The 20,468-nt window shown below is 37.7% G+C and overlaps 1 protein-coding gene across 2 annotated transcripts in view; it reads right to left on the bottom strand.

Annotated features, from left to right (window-relative positions):
* Positions 1–20,468, bottom strand: part of sugct (succinyl-CoA:glutarate-CoA transferase) — a 113,678-nt gene that overhangs the window by 15,402 nt on the left and 77,808 nt on the right. For both annotated transcript variants that reach the window (XM_061239924.1, XM_061239925.1), the window contains one exon: positions 11,440–11,503. In XM_061239924.1, the coding sequence (XP_061095908.1) occupies positions 11,440–11,503 (64 nt within the window). The remainder of the gene's footprint in view (positions 1–11,439; positions 11,504–20,468) is intronic.

Genomic DNA, 20,468 nt, shown 5'->3' with positions numbered 1-20,468 from the left:
TAGCTATCGTTGCTTTTACTGGGATCTGTTTCATCAGACAATGCTCACCGGTGAAATGTTAAAAAGGGCATTTTCCCATAACACCATGCTTAATTATTATACCGTTATTATCAAAGTCAGATGTCATATGATTGCGTCAAATTTTTCTACTATTTATTAATATTATTATTATTTACGAAAAATAAAAATAATGAAAGAAGTCGGCTCTTCAGAAATGCGAGCCGGCTCCCAAAGTTCACCTAAAAGATCCGGCTCAGAGCTGACTCGTTCGCTAACGACCCATTGAGCTGCTGGAAAATCTACCAACGACCAAGACTCAGCTTCCTAGCAGAGGCAACCATTTATATACAGAACATAGTGCCCCTGGACCACTAAGTCATAAACAGTAGTTTTTCAGCTTTTCTCTTCAGATTGTGCTTCAGATAGAGCTTTCTGCCATGATTTATGTAGTATTTTTAATAACAGTAAGAGTAATCACAATAAGGGATTATGTCTTGAACTGGAAGAAAGTTCACCAATGTGCACCTTTTGCTTGATACATAAAGGGATCCAATATAGTTAGGCAGTTCAGCATAATAATGTTATTAATGTGTGAGCATTCTTTTCATCTGCCCAGCCCAACAGACCGAAAGGACTCGGTTTTAATAAGGTTATGTTCCACCAAAAACGCATCTTTGGTCTTCCAGATCGTTTGGTACTCAAAACTTCAAAAGATATATTCCTTCAGAATATGTAACTTAGCATACTATCAAGATGGAAAATTACAAATTCAAGCAAGATATCGTTATAATTCTAAATAAGACATGTTTGAAGATTGTTTTGAGCCATTTCAGATTTTTCACGAAGCAAAATTATTACATTTCAGAATCTAACAATCAGATGCTGATAATTAAATTTTTTCAGTGGAACAGAACCTTAAGTCGAAGACAAAAAAAGGCTGCAATGAAGAAAGCTTAATTTACCAATGAATAAAGTTCTGTTTGCATGTAATAATTAAAGGTACTGTAGTTAAAGGATTAGGTACTCTTTTACACAACACGGTTCCAACTTCCTCAAATGTAGTTAATACATACGGTATACCCACACTAACAATGTTTACCTATAGTTTGACCTTATTTACATAGCTGACATGATGTTATTGAAACATTAGTTCCCATTGACAGAAGGCCACATCGTTTCCCAGCAGTCTGTGCCACATGCTCACTAACAATACATCCCGCATGGCACAGCGCTTAGCATACTCATGGTTCGTGGTTGTACTAATGAGACTCTATGATTTGTGGAATTAGCAGGTCATGACCCCGTGCCCACACAGTTGCCAGCATTAACCTACACAGTAGCATGTACTGTAAACTAAAGAATCCCAGCTGGATAGGCATTGTTGGGGCAGGTGGTGACAGTATTTCCCATCAGAGAGAAAATCAGCTATAAGATCATGTATTGCCTCTATCGACCACCCAAATAAAACCGGTTACAGTTGTGAATAAAATTTTTGTTGAAAAATGAATTGTTAGTTGAAGCAATTTATTGCAGATACAGTACTTTTGCTTCTAAAGGCCACTATGGCTAACAATACACGTGCAGATAACCAGGATGTATTTATCAAAGTCATTAATTTAATGAGCCCTGGTAGAAATGAATGTGATTGTCAAGTGGTGACCACCAATCATGAATATGTTACAAAGCTCTATGTTATTAATTAATCAATTGATTTATTTACTTTAAATGTACTTTTTTAACCTACAGCACAATTATGACTTTGACAGGTTTTTTTGTGCCTGTGAAACCATTTTATGATTCAAGTTTACAAATGTTTTGTAATACACTAGAAGAAATGTGGAATATGACAAGGCTCCCCAACATTTGTCTGGGAGGTACTGTAGGCATGGGGAGTGGGAAGCCTTGACAGACAAAACCTTAGCTCCTTCTTTTCATTTATATTTTCCTCCTTAGTTAAAACAATGAGGAAAATTTGAGGGGAAAGGGTACCTAACACTGAGGTTGAATTCAATTGCTACAGTTTCCTTCTGGCTGCTACCATCCTCTACTGAACCATATTGCAATTAGTGAAGAGAAAAAACTACTACTGTTTACCTTGTATATGAGAACAATCATGTGTATCCAGATCAAGAGCGTTTGAGATTGTCAGAGTGTACAGAGGCTTCCAGCCAAATCAAACCATGCAGATGGGGAAAGTCATTAATTTCAGCAGATACTTTTGGGAAGGGAATAGCTTAAATACTGTTTAAAAATTACATCAACAAAAACAGAACATGAAAATTAGAAGCCAGAGCTATCTCAGAAATATCTGTGCAGCTCTTTGTACTGTATAATTCACTAACTTAACAGGCAGCAGCTGCTAGAAGTCTCTGACAAGCTTCAGTTCTGTTCAGCATATCAAGGGGAGGCCTTTGAAAGTTTGTTTCCCTTCAATGCAGAATCCTGCATTTCCAGATTTATTCAAATTAAGACATGGTCGTGTTGATGTGTTACTTCCTCCACTAAGACAATAAATACACCAAAAATGTACATCTCCTGTATTGAGAAACTATGTTTCATATTTCATTCACATTTCCATTTTCAGAACTGAGGCAATGAGGCAGGGCTCCAGAACTGGTGGTGCTGGTGCCACTAACTTTTTCAAATGGTGGCGCAATCAGGTCTCTTTTTTCTCACTCTTTAATTAATATAGGCTACTACTTCTATTTTCTCATAGTGGTTTTATTTAATATTTGGCACCACATGCGGAAGCGAAGCTTATAAATGTGCATATCCTGCCATAAATTGACAGACTGTAGCAGGCTGAAGAAACAAAATGTGTGGGGGAATCTTCCCACGTTGTGTAATTTGCAAGAGGAATGAAATAGCAAATAATTTTTAAAGTTCATTAATTTTGTAGTTACGACCTCAAAAAAATGTACTTGCACCACCAAAAATGGTTGCAAAATAGTCACAGGCTCGATCCCTAAACTGAGGGAAAGTTGTGGTGAACTCAACAAAATGACTCACATAATCATCTGTTTATATAAAAAATATATCAACAGAGTTGATGAATGGGAACAAATTTGAGAATAGAGAGGGATTTCCGTGACCTCAAATTGCAAGGTGTGGCAAGCAGTGAGGAGATTCATGGAAAAAGTCCAATGATTAAGACTGAGGTGCAATTGACTCATTCTGACTCATTTTAGGTGCCGTTTAAAAAAAATCTTAATCATCAGGGATTTTGTCCCAATTTGTAATTGTGCTTCACAATTATTAAAGCACTGACTCAGAAAAGAGTGGGGCAGATGGAGCTGGCATCCTCTTATGTAGAACCGTGGCACACTGAGTGATGACTAATGCTGTTTTGTTGTCCTTTCCCAGTCCACCCTCATGAATCTTCACCAGATGTTTTCACTCCAAAAACATGAACAATAATGTCAGATAGTACAAAACAACTCTGAACTGGGCAAGTGGAAATGCAGAAATGTAAAGAGATCTGCCTCTTTGCTATGGAAGAAGCTTCATTAAAGCCATTTCCCATGTCCTAAAACTATATGGAGGCTTCCCCAAAACATGGACTACTGGAGGCTTCTATCATCGCAAAAGTAACATGCCCCATAGCCATCTTTCCTCCAAGGTTCAGAACCTGTCACAGTCTATTTCTCTCTAAGTCCTAAGGCTTTATCCTTTCTCTGCATGGGAAATAGGGAAATACAAAGAGGAATCACACTGGAATCGAACACTGGTCACCTGGAGATCTGCTGGCTGAGAGCATCTGTAATTAATCTGTCACTGAGGTCCTTTGTCTAGGAAAAATAGCAAGTAAGCCCATTCAAGTCCTCCCAGCACAAGGTCTAAAATAACAAAAGGACCCAACGTGCAGACTGCTTTTTCAGTGGATTTTTGAAGGACTTTCATTTGTACTGGTCTATATTGAGATACAGAGAGACCAAAATATTCTTTGTCACTGACCAACATAGTATCTATTTGTTAATCATACATTCAAACTGTCGGTGCACTGTCCTAATGACAATATATATAACCATTTTGACTGTCTTTGAATGATAACGGGACTTTTGATGACACAGACTAATTCATTGAAGGATTTTTAGTTTGGTACACGCTTTTGGAGGTGAACCATAAAGTTGTGCAGTATGCATGAAACAGGCCAAAGTGATTGAGGAAAAACTGTAAAGAAAATCAAGTCTTGCAAGCCCTTCCTTCCTATTTCTACTGAAAAAAGTGGTATTAGCCATTCATTGAATGATTCGTTCTTGATTGAATTGAGAGTTTTCAACCAAAGGTTTTGTTTTTCTAGCTAGTATGCATAACGATTCATGATTTAGAAGTATAGCTAGTTAGCATCATTATTTTCCATTTCAACGATAATTTCGCTGTCCGAAACGCATTCCTTCAGTGAAATCTTAAGGAGACGAGAAATATATGCCATCAATACAGTATTTGCACTTAAAGTTCCATCTTGCTTGTGGGATTGCATGTTCTCTCATGTCTAATATTCCGTATCAGCCAGTCAGCTAGCTAGGTATAACTACTTTTAAAAGCCTAACTATAGGCTAGCTAGCTAGTTAACCATTTTTATGACTAGCCTAATAAACTATCAAAAATAGCTGTCGATTTAGCTGTAAGTTTTTGGTCTCTTTTTGGCCGCCCTTGCTTTACTGTATCTGACACATGTTCATAAATTGAGTGCTTCCTGAGTGCTTCCTGGCTGCTGTGTGTCATTGAGCCAAGACCTGCACGCAATAACGTTGCTGAACAGAACGTTCAGTTAGCATAATTCAAGTTAGCACGACAATGAAAAGTCTATGTACAATTCATTGTCGAAATGTAGAATTCTGAGGTCTAATTCAAATGTAATAAAATGTAGTCATGAAATTACAAAAAGCTTAATTTCCGAATTACCCACCAAATGAGTGGTCTTCCGTTTGGATTTAAATGGAGTTATTTTAGTGAAAAAAAACAAAAAACCTCTTAATATTTTATGCACATTTTTTTAAGGGAATCCATAACACACAAATGATGCAACAAAGCAACACCAAAATCACCCCATTGCCATTGTAGTAGAAATGGAATTGAGATGGTTTTGAAACGGGTGAGATATTAAGGTTCACAATGTGCGACTATGAAGTGCCACAACACTTACTATAATGTAACATAATATGGCATTGTTCAAATGCCATTTATTTATTCATTAAATTACCGTATTATGATGAACAACAACAGATAATACTTTATCATGTATGCATTCCTATTTATTTAGATAGGATGATTTGAATCCTGTTAGTTTTTTACTAAAACAAAGTGACCAGAATATTTTGAAATAAGAAAGCAAAAACAATGTGACTTTAAAAAGGCATCTCATCTCCAAGGGATGATGTACATTTTTATTTGCAAGTCTTAGCTGATAGTGGCATTACATTAAACCATGTAATGGGTTTAAAATGCAATTTGGTTCCCATGACATTCATAACTAAATCTGAGCTGTTCCTTTCACTGTGTGAACTGGGTAACATACTGGAAGAACTATGAAATTACCTGCAATAATCCTGCATAATTGTGCTTTCACTGGAGAATAATTGCTTCTGCGGTTTTTCTCAAATACTCTCAGGGCTTCAGATTGTTGAGCATCTGAAATTGTGTGTTGGCTGCTTCTAAAACCTCTTAATTCAATATTGTTCTTGTCTTATTTATGCACAATGGCTTCCAGTTGTTATTTTTAATGTTGTGGTTGCTGACTTGCTGACTCCCATTTTGGCAGGCAGGTTCAGACCCACTGATATGCCTTGTTTTAACAGTGGGATGCTGAAACAATGTTATTTTTCAACTTTTGTCCACTCCCCCCACCCCCTCTCTGCCCCAAGATCGCATCCGGGGTCACTGAAAACAGTACAGTCATTTCCCACCATACAGATAATCAAATCAAAATGGCCTTCATTACAGTCAGCTATTTAAAAGAATAAAACACAATGTCATAATGTTTATACATATTTGTAGTTTATGACTAGCAATTTGAGGACAATCTTGTACATTTCTACAGTTTAAGCAAATTACACAGTGTTACAACTTGCTGTGAGTTTGTCCTTGGACAAGAGCTCACATTCAACTTGTTTGGAAGAATTTGTGTACCTGTATTTTTTGGGAAGAATATTTTGTGCAATGATTTATTGATGGGGATGTCAAAAACATGATCTGGCTCAGGCATGTATATACTATATAAAGGCCAAACTGTAAGTGCTGTCTCTGGTTCTTTCATTTTTTGACATTCACTAAATTTTCAGACATTCCTCTCTCTTTCTCTATTTCCACATCCTCCATAGTGAAGCAGAATGGCCTATACCCTGAGTTATCTGTACATAGCACTCAATTGATGTTGTCGCTGTTTTGGAAGCCGATGTTTATGTAATACCAGAATAACATTACAACTAAGAACAAAATCAAAGCTAGTTTCATATCCATCCCAACTGAAGAAGGCTGGAAGACATTACAGAATTACGTCAATACTTGGATTTTCAGATCCAAGCATCCTGTACAAAGGCTTTACCAGCACTTTGGCATTGCAGAGGGATCGAGTGGAAAATTGCAGTCAGTTGTTTGAATGCTATTTGGTCAGAGGCCAGTAATTGCAAATTCCTTGTTTCTCCCAAATTACATTTGTTTAGTGTTCTTTAAGGTCCAATCTTGAAGATCTGTGCAAACACCAAGGCGGCAGTGATTCAAATATCCTGTTTTTATTTAGAGGAATAAATCACGTCCCCAGCACTCTGTTTATTAAAACCATTTGCAATATTTCTGTCTACAAAAGTAGAAATTGTAAATACCGTTTTTGATCTTAAGAGTTTTGATTTTTACGTAAACATGACAAAGTTTGGATTCAGAGGAGGTCCTATTTAATTGCCTGTGTACAGTACAGATTCAATATAATGTTAAAAACAACAGTCAATTTAAACAGCTTCGGTCACAAAGCTAAATCTTAAGAGAAAGGATATGAACTTTAAAATAAATGACATTCTTTCAAATACATCAGTTAACCAACTAAACCAACGATAATTGAACTCTGCAATGAGATTCCTACATCAAAGTTGTACATTTGAACTTATGTTGTTTTTTAACATGATGAATAAAAAATAAAATCTGACTTAATTCAATCCACGTGATTTAACCTTTTAAAGACTCTGCCAGCTTGCTAAATATAGATCACTCTTACAAGTGGAATACCTGCCTATATCACATTAGCAGAAGTTAGCCAATAACCTAGCTATCAGATAGCAGGTAGAAGACTTGAAATGGCATGTCATTGTCATTGAGTAAATGTCCATTTGTAATGACTACATTGACATGCTATACATTTGATTGCCTTGTTTCTTTTCTCCAAATCTGGTTTACAACACAATTATTATTAGATTCAACCATTTATTCAAGTAATATTATAAGCAATATTATGAGCATCGTAATTCTCATAATGATAGAGTTGTACTGGCCAGTAATTCATGCTCATGACAGTTTCTTGGAACATGAATGCTTTAGGAGCTTCCCTCTCATGCTCTTTAATACAACACCATAGTTGAATACTACATTCTGATTGGCTGCGAGAGGTGTGTTATTTTTGCATAATAGCCCTTTTTTGTAGAAAATTGTAAGCAAGCCAACTGTTACAATACATACTTGCATCCGAAGTGATATTGGAGACACTGCCAACTCGAGCATTGTGAGCACTGACAATCTAGCACAGCTAATCAAGCTTGATTTAGTTTTGCCAACCGTCCAGTAAAATACGGCATAATCCCGTTATTTCCCGTTATGTTCTGTAGCCTATTTAACTCACATGGACATGGTTGGTTCCATAGCTTATCCATAGCTTAGCTTGAGAATTATTCGCTAGGCTTATAGTTTAGCCCATTCTGAATATAATTTAATAGCAAGCTGACCACATCGCTATTCAGGATAACAAACAAGCTGTGAAACCATTTTGACCTAATACAAAACTTAACTTAATGTTAGCTAGGTAACGTAAGTGACAGCAAACCTAGCATAAATCTTGTTTATCTAACAGCATTGAGACTTAAGATCCTAAGTGTTATAGGGTTTGGGGTTTTTTCTAGAATACATTTCTACAGTAGCCTATAGTACTTTAAGAAACCTTAATGCATTAATATTTGATACTGCTGTAAAATCTGGATAATGACCTTGTGGCCATGCATTATGCAGTTTCTAAGCCCTTTGCGAACGGAAATTATCTGTTACTTATAACATTGAAATCTACAGTTATAAGCGCACAGTAATGTTGAAATCCAGTCATTGGAATTAAAAAAGTCAGTAAAAAGTCGGTAAAGTAAAGCAGTAAAACCTGGACACGGAGAAACCCACCCTCACTGTTCCCATTCAGTCTCACAAAAGCCTCATGCACAGCCAAAACGGCGCTCTTGCCAAGGCCTGTTAGTTTAAAGAAAGGGGTTTATTTTGGGAAATGCCTCACAATAAATTGTTTTGCACACTCGTTAATGAGGGAGCTCCTCGCAATCAACAGTGCAAAACCATCTACAAAGATCCCCCCAACCTCCCTCCTCTGTCCACTGACCCATGCGAGACAGCACAAAGGGAGTCTATTAGAGTCACTGTTACACAGTGCAAAGGTATTGTTAAGTGTTGCATTTGATGGGGATCTTTAAGCCCTTGTGGCCTTTTCCACTGCTATTTTTACATTAATGCAATTAGCCATTCATTTTTCCAAATACATAAATAGAGAAATGTGAGGGGACAGATGATAGAAGACATTATGTAATTAAATGGCCCTCCCACTCTTATTTACTGGCCAGCTCCTCTCCCTGGCAGCCATTTTAAGTGACTCTATTAAATTTGAAGCCCTCTTATTACATAATGTTTACAAATGCGGCAGCTAATGGCCAACTTTCCTTTTTGTTTGCTGGAATTCCATCACTCGTTTTCCCTTAAAAAGACAATGGACGTGCTCCATGGAAGAGCACGTTTTCACTGCTATTCACCAAACATCTATTCAGGCTCTCATGAGACAAAGACGACAGCAATTACAGTGGATCAGCTCACAAATGTACGCCGACATTTTTTTCTTTTCTTTCAAATGTTTGATAAACAAGTCTGAAAACCAAAAAGAAAGGAAGTTGACTATACAATGAAGGGGGCTGAACTGTGGGCGCACTGACAACGACCCCCTCCATCAGTCTTTTAATCTTTTTTTAAGCACGTTACAAAGGAGGCTGGCAAGTATGAGAGCAATCTGTGCTGTATTTATTGAAGTGGAGGTCAAGCAGAGCTCTGAAATGAAAATCAGTGGTTTCAGTGGTTTTCCTCTTCTTCTGATAATTATAACCACCCTTGATTGTGCTGGGATGAAGGCAACAATGTGCATGACACACAATAATAAACAATAGATCAAAGCCTTCAAAGTGTACCACAGATTGTTTAGAAAAGCACTCAGGAGATCAACTGATATTGAAAGCACCCCAATTTGGTGCATAATCCTTAAGAATTCGATGAAAAATTGGACATGAACATGCACCTACAAGTAAAGCCACATATGTGCGAGAAGGGTCAAGAAGCACACAATTCAACTAAATGTGGGTCAACTGCACAAGTAAATGCTACACAAGTATCAATTAGCCAAAAAACCAGAGCTGAATGTCAGTATAGTATATTCTACATCCTGGTGTCTATATATATTTATAGTAAGTTAAACAGGTAATAACTATTTAAAAGGTAAGTCTTTGTGGTGTACCTCAATCATGTACAATATAATGTATGATCAAGGGGGACAGCGTATAGCCCAGTGGCTAAGGTGCTTGACTGAGAGCTTGAAGGTTGGTGGTTCAAGCCCCAGTATAGCCGCAATGAGATCAGTGCAGCTGATCTTTGATCAAGCCCCTTAACCCCACATTGCTCAAGGGAGGATTGGCCCCTGCTTAGTCTTATCGACTGTAAGTCACTTTGGATAAAAGAGTCAGCTAAATGACTGTAATGTAATGTCATTATTGTACTTTGTTTCATATAACTAAGCCATGTAATGACAAGTCAATTTCCATTTCCTCAGTTATTTTAGTCAGTGAAGTGGTAATAACACTTCCAGAATGTACAGTATATCAACCCAGAGGGACACGTGCAAGCAACTGGCTCAGAAATATTTAGAGGCCACTTTGAACCAAATCAACCATTTTGTGGTTGGTTGGAACCACCTGAAAAAAACCTTTTTGAATATTACTCAAGAGTTGCTCATTATACGGTAAAATAACCATGAACAACTATGAAGGATGCGGGAAGCAAGCCTTAAGGCAAATGTTTTCTTTCTTGTTCACCGCAACCCATTCATGTCCGACCTTGGAAAATGTCTCCCTAATTATGTCCACTCTTTTGAAGGGGGAAATGTGGTGCCTCAACACTTCAAAAAAGCACTGCAAAACATCAATGTCGTCTTTCAGAAGTAAACGTTCTGTTCTGTCCTTGGTTAAAACTTCAGTAATACAGTATACTGTATGTCCAAAAGTGAACCACAAATACAGTTTAAACTGCCCCGCTTGAGTTAATGGCCAGGTGAGTGTCAGCAGACTGGAGAACAAGACTAAGGTCCTGTTCTCCACAACACATTCATTTAAGATTAAGCTGACATTTGAATCACAATATTCATGTTGATTTCCAGAAATTTGCCCTCCCTACATGAAGTCTCAAGAACTTATTTGCTGGTGCGTAATATTCTCACATACATACTGAAAAGGTTGCGGTTTGTTTATGCAGGTGAAAACGTGCATGCCTATGTAAAAATATTAAGCATAATGCATTTTCCTGTTTTGGAATTTGTATCAAAGTCAAATGGGACATGCATACATTGAATAGGAGAGCTCTGAATATAGCAATCTGCTTGGCTGCAACATGCACTGTCTGAGCAGGAGGGTGGCAAGGGCACGAATCGTAGACTCGGCTAACATCAAAATTGCAATGAGCTACACCAAAATTGTGTAAAATCATACAAAATTGTAGAAACACTCCCAGCATCTATTTTTGCATTTGAGAAAATTGATTCTTCTGCATAATTCTTATAATAGTTTTATAGTACAAAACCAGATATGACCAGTGAATGGAAAATAACTAACAAACAGTGACTAATACACAGCCTGCAACTCGTGTATGTTCAGTTATTAAGACAAATATTATATTTGCCTGTGCAGCATTCAGGTCTAACAATACTCTTGCTTCAAAAATGTTTCTGTAATATTGGTCAATACATATTGAGGCAATGCACACCTTATACTAATCTCCCACAAACCACTACACCTTTTGAAAATCAATGTTTTTAACAAATCTCATTTTACCCAAAATGAATGCAGACAATCAACTAGGCACTGTGATTTACACACCTAAATTACATTCAGTTTATTTGACAATGCCCTGCAAAGGTGAAGAAGAGCCACTGACCTGGCACAGCAATATTCCCAACAGTAGGGTGGTCCATTTCCTGAATTAGGCAATTGTGGATAACCTGAAAGAAAACACTTATATATTAAAAAAGGGCAATAATAAAAAGCAACCATCTTGTGAATCCATTTGTGCTTTCAGACATAATAAAGATGGCTGCTTTTACCTTTCTGGCAGGTATGTACAAAATCACCCACAGCACTTCCATGCTGGTTTCAGTAAGGGAGGAATGCAGGTGGGCATTAAGGGTTATGCTACAAGCTGGTTCAACAATTAGCTTTCTTGGCAATTAAACTGATCAACCCAGTCATCTACGTAAAGTTGTATGTAAAAATGTGGGCACCTCTGGTCAAAAAGCTTTTTACAATTAATATCTTGGTGAACAGAACCTGAACTCTAAATGGTACAAAGTTAAACATGACACATTTCTCCCAATTTTGAAGCAATATTACTTTTTATTTAAATTTTTAACAGTTTCAAAATAATAAAAAAAGGGAAAAGGCCCTGTTCAAAAGTTTGAGAACCCCGTCAGTCCTGACGAGTGATACCTCTTGTAGCTCTAATCTTCTAGTTTCACATCAAATGAAAAAATTTTTTATGAGATCTGTGCTATGATACGCCATTTACCGAGTTGCATCACATAATTAATATTAATATGTTTATCTAAATATGTGAGTCCTGACTGAATAAACAGTAGCACATCAAAAGACATCTTGTTCTTTTACTGTGTTATGCAGATGTGGTCATTAATTATTCATTTGATTGGAACAAACCATATATTGGTATTAAAACTTTTTCTTGCCACTTCATACTTTGAAGTTGCCCAGTGCCCCATCATCAAAGGACTCGCTTTCTGATCTGTCAGAAGACCATAGCATCATTAGTGCTATATGTCTGAGCGTTGATACGTTCAACCCAGACAGTTACATAAGACCAGCGGACATGAGTAACAGCTCGTCAGTAGATGCAATATACCTTAGTGGCTTCCTTCATGCACTCAGTGACCTCAGTGCAAAAGAACCGCATACCGACATTACTTCCCAATCATATATTGGTTCAATTGAGAGTAGTGCATGTGCCACATGCCATACTAAATAAATTCATACTTGTTTCCAATGTCCACTGTGCGGGGCAATTGCATATGAAGAGCAGACAGTGATTCTGTCCGTCTCTCTTGGTCTCCTCCCTATGGGTGACTGCATCCTCAGAATAAAAGAGCTTCAGCACACTGCTGGATAGCTGGCTTCAAGATGTATGAAGCGTCATTTTAATTATCTTCTTGAGTCTACCATGAAATGCTGAACAAAGCTGCAGAAGCTATGGAGTCCATTTTGCTGATCTGTTTTCCAAGTTAAGGACTGGTGACTGACAGAGGTTGTTGGTCCGCTGAACATTTCTTGCAAAAGGGTCTTCCCTGCTGATGAGTGCTGAAACTTACACTGTGAAATGTCTAACAGTTGGCCAATGTAAAAAACAGACCTAACCCCAATCTGACTCTGAACAGGAAAGACATTACCATAACTGTATAACAAATATGTGTTACAATACACCATTACATACTGTATGAAGTTTGCCATATTTTCGCCCCTCCAACCATGGATAATAAAAGCACGATAAAACATGCAGAAATCACAGTAAGGAAAAATGAGAAAAATAGCAATACGGATGCTGGGGGGGAAATGTCCAGGGTCACATACCTCATATACAATTCATATACAAATATCAACTGTAAATAGCACAACTGACAATGGAGGTTTTTCAATAGCAAAGCCATCTTTTGTTTCCTTTACCTATTTAAAGCGGCAATATGTAAGATTCATGTTTTTTGTGACATCTGTGTTGGTAGGTTGTATTTACAGCGGAATTGCACACTGCAAATTCCACATTGTCTTTCAAATATCAAGTGTCCTGTGTTGTGCAAGGGGCCAGCTTTCGGTTCTCAACCTTAGCACCAGAAATAATATTGCCATCTGCTGATATCTATGAATTCCCCTCAAAAAGCCAATTTCCCCACTGGGCTCCGTTAATTATTTTAAGTATTTATGTTAATTCTGCGTTTTTTTGAGGTAATTCTTTTTTTCATAACACACAGACAAATATATGTTTTTTTTATTTATTATTATTTATTTTGCGTGATGTCATATTGTCACACCCTCGTTGGAGATCCATATGATGTAATACACAGTGCACAGGGTTAAGAAATGAAAGCCGTAGGCGTTTCTCGGCTGTGTCTGTCTGAAAGTTGAGAATGAGAATGCGTATAGCTAATATGAAATTGTTTGCTATTGCCAAAAAAGTGCCAATGTAAAAGGTATCAAGAAGGAAGTGTATTTTATGCCACATTACAAAATTGACTTTAAAAAGCCTTTCTATTCACTTAATGGAAAGATCAGGGACATGCAGATGTCAACTAGATCAAGGTGACCTGAAAAAGATGGTAATTAATTAAGGTGCACTAATTCACTGCACTAATTCACTCTACCTTTGTGACTGAAGGAACAGTTCATTCCAATCCGGCAGTTGGACCAACTTCACTCTTCGAATTTTGAATAGATGAAGGCAGATGTTATGCAGCGACTGCATGTGCACGTGTACTTTGACTCAGAACTGTCTTCACAGAGATTAACTGCCAAGGCAAGTCAAAAAGTGCACTGCGTTTGAGGTCTAGGGGGCAGCTGAAGGCAACACAAATGGAAAATGTGGAACACATGGTGACTACTCCTTTCCAGACCTGTCATTTGACTGAACCATCCAAATAAGGATTATGAGTGAGTGTTTTGGCAGTTTCTTTCACTCAGGGGGAAAAAAACCCTGTCTCTGTCTTTTTTCTTTGTCCCATTTTTCATCCCAGCATCTGGGCACGGTAAGATTCTTATATGAATAAGCTAAACAGAAGTGCATACTACTCTGAATACCATGCAAACTGCAGCCTGAAATTCATTTGATGCCATCAGTAATTGATAATTGTAGAAGAGATCAATTGCAGGGATTCGTTGCATCTTGGGGACGCTAAGTCTACAAAATAACTAAATCATAAAATGGCACCTCCATACCAACAAACTCTTTGGAAGGGTGGCATGAACAGCCTTTACTGAGCACAATGAACAAAACCAAGCATCTGGAATTTGTAAAACCTCATTGGAATGATGACTGGAAAAGGGTGAATGGTCAGGTGAGAGATGCCAAATATGTCTTTGTCCCAAGCATTATGGAGCTCGCTGTATTTCTGCAAACCTCAATGAAAACGGAATAATAGAATAGCATCACATTTTTTATGTTGTACTCAATGAAAATCTCTCAGAGACCCACCTGCTAAACAGACTAGTACAAGAGCACCACGTGTGACATATTGCGCTAAATGCGAGACATACACGTTTTATTGGATTTGAATTCACACTTCCACGTTTGCACACATAAATGCATGTTTACTGGTATCACTCTCATTTAAAACAGCTGCCTAGCTGCCTGAAACACTGCCACCGCCGTGACATTCTCCCCTCAAGACACTTATATGACGGATGGCTTTAATTTAAGCTTGTTTTATGCCTTTTAAATCTATTTTTATGTACTGATACATGTGCAATATCAAATGAATGGTAGACTAAACACCTATTTTGTAGTAGTCCAAGTGCAAAGTTGCTGTCTCAGTAACATAAGATGACAGTGGTTTTCTGCAGACACACTAACATGCATGTTCGCAGAAAAATCTTCAGCTGCATCTTTTTCTTTTTCATCTTTTTTATGTGTGCTTGGCTATTCTGGTATCAAGGTAAGTTGCAAAACATCAAATCCATCAAAATTAAATGAAGTGATTGAGTCTATTGACTGTAAGAGCTAGCAAACCATGGTCCTCCATCCCTGTCTCTGGCCATATTTAGCATCTGTTGCAGAGGGTGGACAGGTCAGACTGACTATTGTAGCAAATGGATGGGTTTACAGCGATGAACAGATCACAAAGACACAAGACACAATAAATCACTGTCCTCCTGTTCCTGTGTGTTGTCTTCACAAAACCCTCTCTTTTTCCCAACTTCTGCAGTCACTGGAATTGCAGTACCTTGGAACAAGCTACCTTTGCTTAATCTCTAGCATCGATGAACACAACATTAATTCCACATAGCTGTATTCCATTATCGCACTTGCCATCAGCAAACATACAATAATGGAATGTTCAACAAAATCAAGGAGATGACAAATGAGTACAAAGGGACTTGTGTCACTTTGGTGTGCAAATACGTATGCACCTAAAATGTGAAACCACAAATTGCTTGAGTGAAGTCAGCTAAATGAGAAACAACAAAGCACATTCCAGCCCATGATTACATTGTGCTTAAACTAAGCTAAGATTGTGCTTAAATCGCAGGGATTGGGCACTTTTGGAAGTCTTATAAAGTGTGGAGTTAAATTCATACCCATAAATGTTTCATATTTGGAAATATAAGCATTAATTTTTGGAAAATGTTTTCACTTCATCAGTAGCTCTCAAGATCTCTCTCACCTACTACCAAGTCAATACCAGAATGTACCAGACATGAGTGCCTACGTATGTCTTTGATCATAGTTAACCAATTTCAAAAGCATGTTCCCTCCACAACCCCCTCCCCAGCTGGCCATGCAAAGTTAGTGACTATGCTTCAAGGCACTGGTACTGTCATGTTTCAAGAAACCACAACGTTTTTCAAAATTTCTCATTGTGGTGTCCAACATAATCGTTAAAAGCTTTAATGTAATATTTATTCTTGCCGTGACACAGAGGACAAGCAGCATTGTTAACCCCGTCCATGTCAGAACATTATTGTATTGTCATACCCAAGATATCTGAGCTCAACACTTCAAAGAAAGATTGTGAAATTTGAAAAGCTAGGCTGGAATAAATACTTCTTTGTAGCTGAACTCACACAAGTCAATGGACATTAAAGTATGCTTTAAAATCATCTGGATACATTTTTTTCCAAAAAGCAACAAGATTAGAGGGTAAGACTTCCATTTCTACAAGATACCATATGGTTGAAAATGTATGTCAATCTTTTTTTTTTACCCAGATGAAAAATTAGTCTCAACAAGGAAAAGCTTAAAAGCAGAAACTTTGTAGGAGAGGTTGTGTGTAATTACAGCATCAGTATGATTTGTAGCTGTCCACCCAGCCAATCAGAGAGTGAATGACAAATGTTTTTCACAATGCCTTTTCTACTTGAAGCCAATAATCTACTGAATCCACTGAACCACACACATATTGCTGGCATGATTCATGGAAAATATAGGATCCTGTCATCATGAAGAGGCCTGGCAACAGGCCGAACGAAGGTAAAAAATGTATGATGCAATTTAGATGAGAAGCTTTATAATTTGAATGTCAAGTAATTTGTCAATGCAGAGAATGTTTCCAATCCAAGAAAGCATGAGGAATTTGGCAAGATCAAGACCAAATAAGAACAGAAGATACTAGAAATATCTACCAGGATATTTCTGGTAATGGCTGCCTGCTATGTGATCATATTAGGTATCATTCTGTAGATCGATCATTCTAGGCCAAGTGAATATTTACATATAAGGTTTCTTTTAAATGATTTACAATGTTTCTTTTCATAATTAAGTACAGTATACTTAAAGAAGATGTAATTAAACAAAGCACATGGAGGCAGGAGCATGAAGTTTGCCTAGGAGGCTAATGTTGCCCACAACAATGATAATGTGATAAGCATATAGAATGAACAAACTCGAAACATATTCACATAATTTATGAATAAAACACAGTATCAAATGTGGTCCTCCGGAATCTGCCACTGATCTAGCAGGTACTTAATGTGACTGTAAAATTCTGTGTCAGGATCGTATGGGCGTGGTCTGGACTGGCTCGCCACCCCACCTCCCTCCTCAACTCCTCCCAAAGTGTACCACCCACATGTAAATTGTATTGGAAAATGAGACAAGGAGGGGTTAAGGATAATGTCGACAGAGGGATTAAGATCTGAAAAATAGCAAGATAAAGACTGCACCCCACGGTCGGGATTTGAAACCTTTGAAAAAAATATATGCAAATCTCAACTATGGGAGGAGACATGCAATGAGACTAAAACATTTATTGGCCATTAGGTCAGGGAATTTTTGATGTCACCAAGGAGCCTGACCCAATAGCTCAGAGTCTCATAATAAATTGAACTTCACCCATTCAATCCCCACATAGGAATGGCTGGAAATGTTTTGACTGATATAAGCTGATGCAATGCGTTTGATTTCTCTGATTTTGCTGATGCTTAATATATACCATAATAATGTAATTCAATATTGTTTGCAGTCATTCACAGATTTACCTTTATATTTGTAGGACAGTGTGCTTGTACAATAACCAGCCATCCCTAAAGTATCTCTGAACCAACTGTTGATCACAGAATAAATAAAACTATTTAATTTAATTTATTTTAGCAGAAGACTGTAACAAAGACGCTTTACAGTACAAAGTAGCAGAACACCAGACCTGAACCCCAAAAATAGCAAGCATGTCATGTGAAAAAAGCTCCCTAGTGGGAAGAAAAATCTACCAGCTATAGAGGGGGAGAGTGTTGTAGTTCAAAGGTCATCTTTATACCGTATATGCAAATTATAGTGCATTAAATGCAGTGGAAATTGCATGCATTTTCAAGAGCAGCCTTTTCAATTGATTTAAATGGTCTGCTCTTCACTTGGCACAACTCATCACAATCTCAACATGCATGGCTACCACTAGCTGGGTACAATATACCCAGCTTAGATCAGAGAATGTCACAATGTTTTAATTCAGCACAATCTACATTGGAGAACTGACAGTCTGTTTTGGATGCTGGATGTGTTCCAACTGTCTGTGGAGAGTTACAATGACTGGCCTTTGATCTGAGTCAAGATGAACATCCTTGTGATGTTCCCATACTCAGGGCAGTTGTTGAATGCATAGCACTGTCTATGAATTCACTGTACATTTTTCTATGGGAAGGATAATTGAGATGAAATAGTAAAATGAGGGGAATGTGTTACTGATTCACTCTAAACAGCCGTGTCTTTTAAAATACAGACAAAGCTAAATAGCAAACATTTTTTCAGTATGATTTGTCAAGATTCATCATTTGACATGACTATGGGGTACGTTTGAATCCTGATTGTTTTGATATATCCAGAAAAGGCTATTACTGCACAGACAAAACAATGTCTGAAATTTTGTTGGAAAAACATTTTGAAAGTGATCCTGTTTGTGTCCAGCTACCAATGCAATATGATGCTATTGCAGCAAGTAGAAAAAGTAATAAGCTACTACATTTATTTCTACGTAGCTATCGTTATGAACAAAAGCCAGTTATGTACAAAAGTATCGGACAATACAGATTACACTCAGTCTTATTCTCCTAAAAGTAAGCTGAACTGCACCACAAAGAAAACATTGTTATTCTTTTGTCAAATTACTATGACCATGCCATTAGCATCATGGAGAGCTGCAGTGTTTGCTGGTTTTAAAAAATGGCATATCACTTCACAATTTTAAATAATTTTTTTCACAGAAATCACAATCGCTACTTCCTAATTATGAATGAGTGGAACAACACTTGTTGAAAATGAATGAGGACTAACAGGGGGTTTACATAAACCTACGGTAGGGAAACATTGCATGTGACTCCAAGTAGAGTCCTGGTGTATTGCCCACATAGTGATTACTTACATTACGTTACAGGTATTTGGCAGACGCTCTAGAGCGACGTACAGCAAAGTGCAAAGTGCATACCCATAACGAGGGAAGGTACTTAAGGCTCAGACACACCGAGCTGATGTCAAAGACTAGCAGCAACCAAGGCTGACTGTTAAAGTCACTTTGAGTCGCCTCACTTCACCTCACGTCGCCTTCATAAAGTTATGTTCGAACACATGGCAAAGACTACAGCGGACGGCCGACATGTACGTAAGTTCTGTGCCTGCATCAGAGGAAATAACACTACAAACCAGGAGGTGGCGATAGTCTGTATTTACAATTCAAAAAAGACCTAGGATTGTCGGACGATAAAGATAGACAAGCAAACTAACGTTTTCGCGTCATTTGAGTTTCAGCCCTGGTTGTTTTCATTAGGCATATTTATGAACAAATAAGGCCAGTATACTCCAGTAACATAACTTACTGAAGAATACATCATTGAGAACAGTTGAAATGAAATGTAAACTTTAACACATTTCTGAAATGCTGAAATGGGAAGCTATGTGTCTACCTTAAGCTAAACGTTTATCTATTCGAGGAAGTTTATTTAATTCAAGCTGTATTCATACAGCTCAATATGCAAATACCTGGACTATAACTAAAACCGTCAATTAAGTGAATGAATGTGCCATCTAAACCACTAAAGTATGCACTTTAAAAAAACTTTTTGAATAAGCTGGCCACCTAGGCTATGTTCATTCATACCGAATTAGATAGGACGCCAACAGCCATTTGATCACAAAAGTCCATAGATAGTAGGCTACCAGTTGATGTGGACCTAAACTAGCTTTTGCTTATAGTAACAATATTAGCAATAGCTAGCTTTTATAATTAGCTAGCTAGATAGTAACTAAAGGCTACGTAGTACTGTCTTTGTGTCGAACGCACCTGAATTTGATGGGGGAACGGTCCAACCTGTCAGATTCCAGAACAACACACCCAGTAGCAAGACCAAGGAGTAGCGTTCAGATTCTTTATTGTAAACTTGGCAGAGTATACAGGCGGAGGTCGACAGCCAGCAAACAGAATCAGCAGGGAATAGGCAGTTTATGTTAAGTGTCCAGACAGAGGGTCAATACACCAGCAAACAGAAATAGCAGGGATAATCCAAAATGAAGTCACAGGCAAAGGGTCGATAACTAGAGGGAAAACCAAACAAAAACAGAATCCAGAAACGAAATTCGAAAAGCCAAAACAGGTCGATAAACTACGGATCAATACAAGACAGACGGGTAAAGCAAGAGGCGGCCGTCTAAGACAAAACAGGTTGTAACGGGAATCAATCAGAAATAAACGCTGGAGAGTATGGTCAGGACAC

Source organism: Conger conger, chromosome 4 (genome assembly GCF_963514075.1).
Source record: "Conger conger chromosome 4, fConCon1.1, whole genome shotgun sequence".
NCBI classification, from domain to species: Eukaryota; Metazoa; Chordata; class Actinopteri; order Anguilliformes; family Congridae; genus Conger; species Conger conger.
Note: the sequence above shows the minus strand (reverse complement) of the source record. Positions and strands in the feature narration are given on the sequence as shown.